This window comes from Platalea leucorodia (assembly GCF_965183815.1).
Source record: "Platalea leucorodia genome assembly, chromosome: 16".
NCBI classification, from domain to species: domain Eukaryota; kingdom Metazoa; phylum Chordata; class Aves; order Pelecaniformes; family Threskiornithidae; genus Platalea; species Platalea leucorodia.
The window spans coordinates 4481626-4492850 of record NC_138838.1 but is presented as its reverse complement, the minus strand read 5'-3'; the positions used below and the strand labels follow the sequence as shown (position 1 = coordinate 4492850).

Genomic DNA, 11225 nt, shown 5'->3' with positions numbered 1-11225 from the left:
GAATACCAGGTGCTATTTTGTTTTTCAGTTTAGTTTGAAGTGTGAAACACACAGTTCATAAAAAAACCCCAACCATAGGGTCTTGTCTTCATGCATGAGTCATAAACTGTAATCAGTACTCATTCCAATTAGCTGCCTCACTCTTAAACTCTTATAGTTTACTGTTAATTTTCACTTTAAACTTTCTTAACAGGGTGCAAAAAATAAATTACCTTCTGAAGTTGGTAATCCACAAAATGGCTCAAAAGACATGTGACTAGTTATGTGTCTAAAAAATAATTAATACAATAGGAAAACTGATGCTGGAAGAATTAAGTAAGAATACTTTTTCCAATCTGCGTGGCCAGAAGAAAGACAGGGAAGAAAGGTATCTACATACCCTGAAAGGACAAGAACGCCTTCCTGTGTCCTCCTTTCTTCCCCTTTCAAACCCCTTTTTGGGGGGAAAAAGGGGAAGAAATCTTGTTGCACAATTCAGAACTGTGGAATGCGCACAGTTCCAGCAGGGGTGAAGAAGGGTGTTTCTGTTTCCATCTCCCTTTCTCTGCTTACTGTAGCATTCTGGGTTGGTTTTTTGTGTTTTGGTTGGTTGGTATTCCCCCCCCTAAAAAACCCCAAACCAAGCAAGTAGCCTGGAGTATGAGTCTTCTGCTTAAATTGCTGATTTGACCTAAAAACTCAGGATCTTATTGGAAAGGATTTTGTTCTGGGGGTAGATCTGGCCCGTGCAAAGCAGATGGGCAGTAACAGGGAGAAGTTGGTCGGGTGGCAGGGACGAGGCTATTTTAAAGGCTGGGGGTGTGTGTATGTGTGGCAGGAACAAAGATCTGAGGTGCAGAGAAAGCAAATGACTTGTCCAGAGTTGCATGACAAGTCTGTGGTAAAGGAGGTCTCAAGTCAAGGATAGGTACCTGGTCTAGCAAAGAAGCTTCTCTTTTTTTTCTTTCCCTCTCTTCTCTAGAAAGGCTGTTTTTAGCTCTGGCAACTCACTGAGACCTTAGTGAAGATTATTATTAATTTTGCATATGCAATTTTTGTGAGGTCATTGCAAAGTTGTGCACTTTTATTTCTTGGATGCACAATGGATTATTTTGCTTTTGTTTATGTTTACTTTTCCTTGTCTTCAAGGTATAGCACTTCAGCACTTTTGCTTTTGCAAAAACACAGGACCACAGCTTCTTTCTTTGTAAAGTTCTTCCTACTGCAAGGAACATCTAATTTCAGTTTTTAGTGGCTGGGCTTCATTTCCGGAAATGACTGTAGTGATTGAAGTTCCTCATAGTCTGAATACAAAATTGACTTGGTGCGCTAAGGAAACACTTCATAATCTACAGTGACTTTCTGCACTGGGAAATATGCAAAACCCTGGTGCACATGAAAACACAGGCTTGCAGTCCCAGCCACCTCCTGGGGAGCAGAACTATGGAGCTACTGCAGCACGTGTGAGACAAGGTCCATCCGTGTCTGTGTCAAGGAATGGTCCAGCAAAGAGAGATTACCTGATAACTGCTGTGCTGTGCTATGTGAATTTAATAAATTTCATGGATTGGTTCATTGTACCAGGTGAGAGCCTATTTTCTCCTTCTAAGGAAAAAGGAATTTAAATTCTCAACAGCTCTACTTACTCTGTAGTTGCAAACATTTTCTAAAGTAAGGATACGCTTTATGTCTTTTTAATCTTTCTCACTTACTTGCTTTAGCCTGTTGGTCATACTTTTAATGAAACTTCCAATTATAAATCTTGAAAGACCAATAAATGATGTATTAGTTTTTAATGGTTAGTAGAATGCTTATAAAAATCATATCTGTTAAATGCTTAAGAATTATATTTTTAAATCTAAGTTTCTTGTAAACAGACTTCAGCATACAGAGCAACTAGTCTATTTTTGTGTCTGGATTCTAGAGGGATTTAACTAAGAAGCTTCCCTTTGTTGTGTACAGCAGCTTACCAGGCCTTCTTTGGATCTAGTAGATGACATATGGCATTCCTTTATCTGAAGAATAATGATGCCATTACCTCCATTAAAAGTACAAAAATTATGTTATCTTTGTGCAAGTTTGTTTAGGGGAGGCTTAACTTCCTCATGGTCTGCTGGAAATCGTGTGATCTCTGCAATGAAGAGTGTAACATGATTGTGTAAAGAGAAGAGAGACCCACTTCCTTAAGCATTGCCTACTAAATTTACAACTTGTTTTCTAATAAATAATATCCTTCTTTCAAAATGTGATTTTTAATTTTTTTTACCTAGCTGTGAACAGCAAAGCAATGCTTCTAGTAAACTGGTGGGAAATCTATGTTTTTTCCTCCCATGTAAACTGTGGTCTGTGTAAATTCTTCTGTTTAGCATCACTCCTAAGCATCTACCATGCTTCCAGGGATCTGATTTATAAATTAGGAGGAAACACTTCTTGTGAGCTTGCTGTATTGCACACAAGCTAATTATTTTTACTACTTAGACCATTCAGAAATTTAAGACATTCGGTCAGTATCTTTAAAAAATGAGAGGCTAGTGGGTTTAGGAGTTTAAGCTTTCTTCTTTTGAATACTTCTTAACCACACATATAAGAGGGAAGGAAACAAGTAGGAGTGCATGCTGAATGATACTGCAAGACTGTCAGTGAAAAACTTCGATGTCTGAGTTCTCTTGTCAAGTAACTTTCCCTGGAGAAGGGCAGGGGACAGGAGAGGATGAAAATATCTTTGAGCAAGACCCGGGGTGCTAGGAGGGTCTGCACTTGGAAGTGTTAAGTGCAAGCAGTCATTTGGCTCATTCCAGGCTTTGAACTATTCTTTGGCTCCTGTACATGCTAAGAGCTTAAAATTTTCAAGAAGGCCTGTGAAGTAAAGCTTGCCTACTTGTTAACATGCTCAGTTTCTGGTGAGTGAGGTACCTTCGGGGACATGTAAGAATTCAAGAGCAGAGGTAGGGATAGTGTCCAGGCCTTTGAAATATCAAACACCTACTTTACTTACAATACATGACTAAAACACTTTTTAGGTAACTCTATGACCTCTTGGGCCATGGGGGAGATCTGTAAATTGCAGTTTATACCACAGCGATATACTGTTCATCTGCTAGAATTCAGCTGCCTTGCATAATTCTTTCATCAATACTTTTGAGCCTGGCTGTCCATATGTATGAACATATTGTTACATGTAAGTTAACAGGAAAGTGAGGAAGGAGAGGCTTGAGTATTTGTTTAAAAGTAAGCTGGTGGCAGTTACGAAGTTGTGGTTTCCGGGCAGTTTTGCTCACAGGCTTTGACAGAAGTTGCATCAATCTTCACACAGAAAACAAGCTCTTCCACTTGGAATTGAGTCTTCAGTTTGTTAAAAATGCTGATCATGCAGACTTTTTCCCCTCTGATCTGTTACCCTGTTCCAAGCTGTTCAGATCAATGCTTTGTAATTTGCCAATAACTGGTCAGCCAGTTATTTCAGGTATGTGGAGGGGATAACATTTTAATGGTGCTCAGTATGAAAGTTAGTTTGAGATGAGGTTGTGGTTCAGTTCAAGTCTTGTGTTAGCTGTGATTTGCTCTAAATAGTCTATTAGTCCAAAACTGAAGTTCCTGTAATACAGCATTTCTGTGTGTTGATGGCTACCAGAAAGAATAGATACAAGTGATTGTCCCGTTTTAATGATGCAAAATGTTTGAATGAAGTCACTGACTTAAACTTCTGAGACCTTTAGGAAAACCCTAAATGCAGAATATGTTCAAGAGTCGTTGAGAAACAGCTATAAAACCTCCAGTGCTGCTGTTTTAGGCTAGACCTTGATCTACACTGACTTCAAGTCACATCAGTAAATAGTGAGGAGGCTGATTATGCTGCAGCCATGGACACTGCAGGAGAGCGTGGGTTTAGCTTTAAACTAGCTGGCTCAAGAATGCTTTTGGGTGCCTGCAGCAGCATAGTATATGGCATAACATGTAAAACACACTGTAGGAGCAGATAGGTACCTTTTGCTAACCTCACCCTGAGCTCCACTCTGCTGCAGATCAGCTTCTGTGAACACAGCAGACAATTTACACAGAACTTGTTTTCTTAAGTGGTGGCTTCATCCTCTTAATAATGTTTTGATTTTGACTATTTTGCCAAAACTAAAGCTGCATGAGAAGAAATGTCTTTTTTAATTGATGTCTTTCAATATTGGAGTAAAGGTATGCTTATTCAAAGCAGTATCTTCTGCTATTTTTAATTTTTTTTTAGGAATATAATGCAGAAATGCAAGATAGGGGAGATGGTAGATCTGCAGCCTTGGCATGATGTAGAGATGAAAATGACCTTTTTGTCTCAAGAGCATTCACACATCCATGAGGTGCCAGATCCATGGATCTTCCCTCGGTTTGTTGCTTGTGTGACTTTCTTCCCCACTTTTTGACAACTCTTCCAACCTTTTTCCACAGCTATTGAATGGTTAGAAATTGAGATGGAATTTCTGCCAGCCGTTTTTCATGAATAGAAATGATTGCTTTTGGTAAAGTTTGCCTGTCACTGTCACCACTAAAACTGTTAATTTCTAAATCCACAGTTATCTATATCTCATCTGATCTCTGCAAAATTGTCACAGAAATATGAACAGAATTACACAATATCAGAACCATGATCTGAATTACAGTAGTATTTCTCTGGTGTTGTGGTTTAATCCCAGTTGGCAACCGAGCCCCACACAGCCGCTCGCTCACCCTCCCCCCGCAGTGGGATAGGGGAGAGAATTGGGAAAAAAAAAGTAAAACCCATGGGCTGAGATAAAGACAGTTTAATAGGACACCAGAGGAAGAGAAAATAATAATAATAATAATAATAATAATAATAATAATAATAATAATAATAATAATGATAAAATAATATACAAAACAAGTGATGCACAATGCAATTGCTCACCACCCGCTGATGGATGCCCAGCCCGTCCTTGAGCAGCGATCGCTGTCCTCGGCCAGCTCCCCCAGTTTCTATGCTGAGCACGACGCCATACGGTACGGCATAGCCCCTTGGCCAGTCGGGGTCAGCTGTCCTGGCTGTGCCCCCTCCCAGCTTCTTGTGCACCTCCTCCGCCGGCAGAGCATGGGAAGCTGAAAAGTCCTTGACTGGTGTAAGCACTGCTTAGCAACAACTAAAACATCCGTGTGTTGTCAACATTATTCTCATCCTAAATCCAAAACACAGCCCTAAGCCAGCTACTAGGAAGAAAATTAACTCTACCCCAGCCAAAACCAGGACACCTGGCTATGGGCTGGTTTAGCCACCATTAGTTAATGAAGACCGTAGCCATTTGCACACTGAAAAATCCAACGTGCGCTACTTTGAATACTGTATACACTGAAAATATTAAGTTATTCTTAACAGGAAGAATTTCAACTCATCTTAACATTTTAAGGTCTTTAAGAAAATTTTAGGATTAGCTGTATGAAGATAGCAATCTCCTGGCTGCAAAACTTTGCCACTGTTTTGTTCCATGTTGTGTCCATTAAACTTTGAACTGTAAACTGTTTATGTGCTTATCTACTAATGGTGAAAAAGAAACAGAACAGTTGTGATGATTGAAATAGCGGGTAAACTGGCTCTCATAAGACCTCTCTAGTGGAAGATCATGAATTTTATCTATAGTGATAAGAACTTTTAATTCTCTGTGTATCTGTGCTTGTGGTAGAGTAACGGTTTACATGTAAACTAGCAAGCTAAATGTGCTGCAGTTCTTGCAAGCCCTGTTCTTGAAATAAATCTTTGAGTTGGCAAATGAATAGAATTACAAGGAATGAGCAGGATACTTTGCTGTCATTCAGTGTTTGACTCTGTTGCAGGGATCCTGTTAGATATACAGAAATACTTCAAGCTTAGCGATGGGGATACAGGTCTACTGCAAACAGGTAATAAAATCTCTTAAGTTCAGATAGTTTACTTTGCCTTGCATCTATGTGGTCTCTTCCTAAAACACAGTCTAGTTACTTATTTCTTCTAGTTCCTACTCGTGTGTGGTATTGCTCACTTCCACTTGTGGGCAGGCTGACTATAACGCAAAGCTGAAAGTCTTTGGTTCAGGGAAGACTGGAGTCCTTCAAAAATCCCACAGTATGCGAATCACAAAAGATGAAGGAATTTCTCAAGAAATACAGAACTTGAGAAATTCACACATGTTCTATTTTTGTATAGGCTTTTTTGAATCTGCATTTATCTTTTTCTAAATACCAATCTACCTACTTGTTCTACAAACTCAGCCTGTCTTTAACCTCTGCCCTAAAAAATAACCTGAGTTTGTCTGAGGGGTGAGGAGAATGTACAATAAAAATAATTTGACCAATATTGTCTTTGCTCCTTCTTGGATTTCCAGTCTTCATCTTGTGTTACATGCTGGCTGCCCCCATCTTTGGATACCTCGGTGACCGGTACAATAGGAAAATCATCCTTGGAGCCGGTATTTTCTTCTGGTCCAGTGTAACATTAGGCAGTTCATTCATCAGTGAATTGGTATGTTGCTTTTTTAGAGGGTACTATGGAATAATCTGCATACATCTTGCAGGAGTTGATAGAGTCCTTCTCTGATCGCACTTGGAAAAGCTATCAGTGAGCACTCACTCCCCAAATCTGGACTAAATGGACTTTGTACAGGAATGCTTTATGGGATGGTGGAGGCCAGCCTAGGCAATGGAGAACCCACACATTACTGTTGCAATTGATGGGATCTTATTTTTGTCCTGAACGTTTGTTGATTTCGACCTTAGAGTGTAGCAGCTTGTTCGGCAAGCTTGTGGTCTATTGACCCTATCCTGTAATTCCCTCTGATGTCACTCTAAGAAGTCAGTACTGTGCAGAAAGTAGAAAGCACAGCAGCGGGATGCGAGGAAAGCAGGAGTGAGTGGAGGGAATACAGACATATGCAAAAGGCAGTTGAATTCTTGTTTCCTCTGGTACATTAGATCCACTAAAATGCACCTCTTTAATAGTAAGCTTTCGTTCTTGCATGGGCTTTTTTGGATTATAATATTTCTTTTGCCTGCAGCATTACCGGATATTCTTTCTTTCCCGAGGACTAGTTGGCATTGGCTCTGCCAGTTATTCCACAATAGCACCTACCATCATTGCAGACCTGTTTGAGGAAGGAAAAAGGACCACAATGTTATCTATCTTCTATATCTTCATTCCAGTGGGAAGGTTGGTTTTCTTGGTCGTAACTGACCTGCCTTTTGAAATTCTGTCTGACCACGCCAGCAATTCAATATACCCTGAGCCTTGATTAGACATATTTTGATGTATATCTGCATTGGCTCTTGCAAAACAATTTGTTGCTTGCTTATAATGTTTAAATAGAGCTGCTTAGGCTTATTTCTGTATTTACCTTGAAGAAAAATTTGCTTTTTTCCCCCAGCATTTTTTAGGGAGAATCTAAACTCTGAAAACCAGTAGGCTTTGAATAAAATACTGAATCAATTCTAAAAGAAATATGTGCATGGGGGTAGGTAATTTATTTCTGGGTTTTGGAAGACAAAAGCTTTCAGATATTTGTTTACTTGCGAAATTTTTCAAGAACCCTCCATTAAATGTTTCCCAAGGAAGAACTGGCACTTCCCTCTCCTCTTTTAGTTAAATTGACATTGTATCTGAAGAAGAGGTGGAGAAGGGCTTTTTAAGTGGTTCGGAGGCATACTCTTTATTAGAGCAGGCAGCCAAGGCTGAGCCCAGAAGGCAGATTAAAACTAAAGGAATTCCTGCAGGGCTTAATTCATGTGGCTAGCACAGAAAATTGTAAATAATAAACTGCTTTATGGGCTGTCTGATCGGGGTTTGCAGTGTCATTCTACAGAACATGTATTCCAAAGGGAATCTGGGACATTACTGCCACCATCCCAAGTCTGCTCTGAGGAGATGAGACTCTCTTTTTAATACTGGCTGGCAAGTAGACTAGCATAGACCATGAGGGTTGTTTCTGTTTGTCTGTTTTGAAAACTATGACAGAATACTTCTCTGTGCTTTCCTTAGCTGGCCAGACATGTCATTTCAGCCAGCAAGAATTCATTGGTGCCTACTGATTATTCCTTTCTGTTGCTCACAGTGGTCTCGGTTATGTCCTAGCAGCCGGCATGGCAGATGTCACAGGTGACTGGCACTGGGCATTCAGGGTGAGTTACTCACTTTCACTCATGGGGCTGAGCCATTCACTGTAAAATCAGAACCATCACTGAGGTTTGCATTACTTATGTTCATTGCATTTAAAGAGGTGAGCAGTGGAAAGACTTTCTACTGTCTGACCCATCAGGAACTTGGTGTTTAAGAGAACTCTTCCTGCAGGACAAGTGGAAGATTTATGCCTAGCTCTTGCAGAATGAAAGCAGGCATAGGTGAAATTGTACAGCAGCCAGGGAAGGTGCTGATGTTCCTCTTACCTGAGGACACACTTGGAATGGTTGTCAGTGCACCAAGACTCCCTCAAACAGAGGAAACTGAACGCAAAATGATCATTATACTGGTAGCACCAGTATAATTCTTCAGGAAAATACAGAGAGAGAGATTGTTTTCTGAAATGCTCTTGGGAACAACTTCTATTATTTGAGGGTTTCAAGAAAAAAACCCTCTTCTGTTCTGGTCATGTCATCATGATGTCTCTCCATACTGAATGTCTAGTGCTTTGGAAGTACTTTGTCAGATCCTCCTAACTTATCTATAAAGCTAACTAGCAAGTACAGGAAGAGTGGGGAAGAATGTTTACTGGAGTAACAGTCTGATGTTATTCAGATAACACTGATGACTGCATCAGTGATTCTTGCATTTGTGCCCACAGTACTGCAGTACAGTTTTCTTTCTTCACGTGTTTTTCTCCAAAATCAGAGGGAGTGATCATGTATCTGTATGATGGGGAGGGAGGATCGATTATCTTTCCGCCGAAGTCGCCATAAATCTCCAAAGTCACTCTTCTTCTTTACAAATATGGCCTACAAACAGCAAGTCACATCTATTTCTGAACATACCTGCAATTCTCCAATATGTAATTCTTACACTGAATTTGAATTGCTGTGGAGTTTTCACTATAAGAAAAAAGGTATCCTTGATCTAACCAGCCTGTTGTCTATAGGTGACTCCTTGCATGGGAGGCCTAGCACTGGTTCTTCTGATTCTGCTGGTGCCTCACAGGATCCAGAGAAGGACAGCAGCACACAGAGCACTGAGCATCTCCGGCACAATACGAGTAGCAGCTGAGAAACCAGGTGTACAGAGAACTGCCAAGACTACTTGGTGTCAAGATGTCATATCACTTGCCAAGAAGTAAGTGATTTTAGCAACAAAGGTTCCCTCCATTGAGGAACGACCATTCCGTTATTAGAAATATGGCCATCAAATCCTGTTCATCTCCTTTGTATCGCATGCTGTATACAAGATGATTGAAACACCATTAATAAAAATCTTTCTTCCACTCTCTTACAGGAATGCTACACAAGAGATCAAAAATTTCTTTGCTTCTGCTATCCTCCCATTTTGAGGAGGGTGAAGGAGGCAAAGTTATGATGGCAGCATGCTCCTATTTAAATCCAACTCTACTTTCTACTAAGTTTCCCCTTCCCTCTTGCTTTAACATGTAGGGTAAACTACATTGGTAAAAGTGCATATTTTGCAGGTGTAACTTTATCTGTAATTCTTGGTGCCTGAGGGAGGTTGGATCAGCATGTCTCAGGCAGTCTTTATATGGTATCTGTGAGCCTGCTGTGCCTCTGATACAAGAGGTCGGAGTCTGTAGGACCCCAATACGGTTTATAAAGTAATTGTGCATGTGTTTTGACCAGCTAACCTGCGGCTGGCAGATGACCTCTTCCTTTTAACCACACAAAAATTAAAGCCAACACCAGCTGACCTGCAGGACGATGTGACATACTTTTTACAGGTTTTACAGGATTGCAGCAGGTTCCTGGCTCCTGTTACCCTGCGGTCCGTGCAAGCCCTTGCCGGGGGCAGGGAGGAGCCCTGGGCCCGGTTTGGGAACACCAGGTGCCGCTGTGCACCCGCGCCAGACCCGGCTCCGCGCCGCCGGTGCCTGCAGGCTGCTTCCTCGCGTCCCCATCAAACGATTTTAGCTTAAAGAGTTGCTTTCCTGGGACCTTCTCTGTCTTTGGAGTGTTCTTCTTCTAGAGGATCCAGCCTTTTCTAATTGTCAGTTAGATTTGCTTCCTGTTTGCATCCAGAACAGCAAGTACCTTAGAGATCCAGTTTGTTGGATCACAATTTGTAGGCAGTACAGTCTGAAGTGAATAAAAAAATGAACTTTCCTGACTCAGAAATGAACCTTTCTGACATTTCAACAACCAGACTGTCATCAAAGTTGCTTTCCTACAAAGATGTTCCTTACAACCTCCAGCAATGCTGTAGAAAGAGATTTTAATTTTCTTTTCCTTTAGCAATCGATTTCCAAAGCATAAGGACATACTGCCAGAAAACCAGGTGGTTCCACTTTTAATCAAGTCCAAGAGCCCTTTGTCTTTAGAAGATGAAGAATTAGGCTTGTATCTTAACAAATCCTCTAGTCTGGTGGTCACCTGGTCCTTTGCAGCACTTTTATTTAGTCTTAAGATTTCATACCTCCCTATTGACCTCAAAGGGGACTTTCTCCTAAACTATTAACTAGAAAGAGACCAGTAAAAAGTTAATTTTCTCCTAGAACAGGGCAGGAAGGAGACAAGATTTGGACAGTTTTTAAAAATGCTTCTCCTTTTGTCTGAAAACTCACAGACTGAGACTCTATTTTTACTTACTCAGGTAGAGTTAAGGAGTGCTTTAGCTGCTGCATCTTAACAGTTTGGAAGACCCAGATGTTACTCTCATTTATACTGGTTACACAAACAGCTTAAAACCATCCTGAGGCATTTAGACTTGCACATAGAACACTTTAATTTAGCTACCAAGCCGTTAAATTCTTGCCCACTCTCTATTGTAGTTCTGCTATCAAAAATTCCACAGCAATTGTTTTAGCAAAAGTTGGGAATGAAATCTAAAAGACACCAGGACTGGGATTCAACATGAAATCAGTAGGTCATATTCTTCACTCTAATTAGTACTTTACTGTTGAAGTTCATAGATAAAGCCTCATCAAAGTTCATATCTTCAAGGGAGTGCATTTTGATTATAAGATGTCTGAATCAACTGTTTTGTTACTGCTTGAAATCCTAGGTATTGCGGGTAGGCTTTCCCTTTTTCCTCACACCCCATTCTTGCTAATATCTCTCATTTCTTTCTTTTGACT

General features: G+C 40.5%; 1 protein-coding gene across 2 annotated transcripts in view; it reads left to right on the top strand.

The window, feature by feature from the left end:
• Positions 1-1325: 1325 nt before the first annotated feature.
• The window catches only part of LOC309597910 (protein spinster homolog 3-like), a 31124-nt gene continuing 21224 nt past the window's right edge, over positions 1326-11225 (top strand). The window contains exons 1-6 of one of the 2 annotated variants that reach the window (XM_082327901.1): positions 1326-1563; positions 5806-5871; positions 6333-6469; positions 7002-7153; positions 8052-8118; positions 9069-9259. In XM_082327901.1, coding sequence (XP_082184027.1) covers positions 1356-1563; positions 5806-5871; positions 6333-6469; positions 7002-7153; positions 8052-8118; positions 9069-9259 — 821 coding nt within the window. In that variant the 5' untranslated portion in view covers positions 1326-1355. The remainder of the gene's footprint in view (positions 1564-5805; positions 5872-6332; positions 6470-7001; positions 7154-8051; positions 8119-9068; positions 9260-11225) is intronic. The other variant, XM_082327902.1, reaches the window with a different exon arrangement.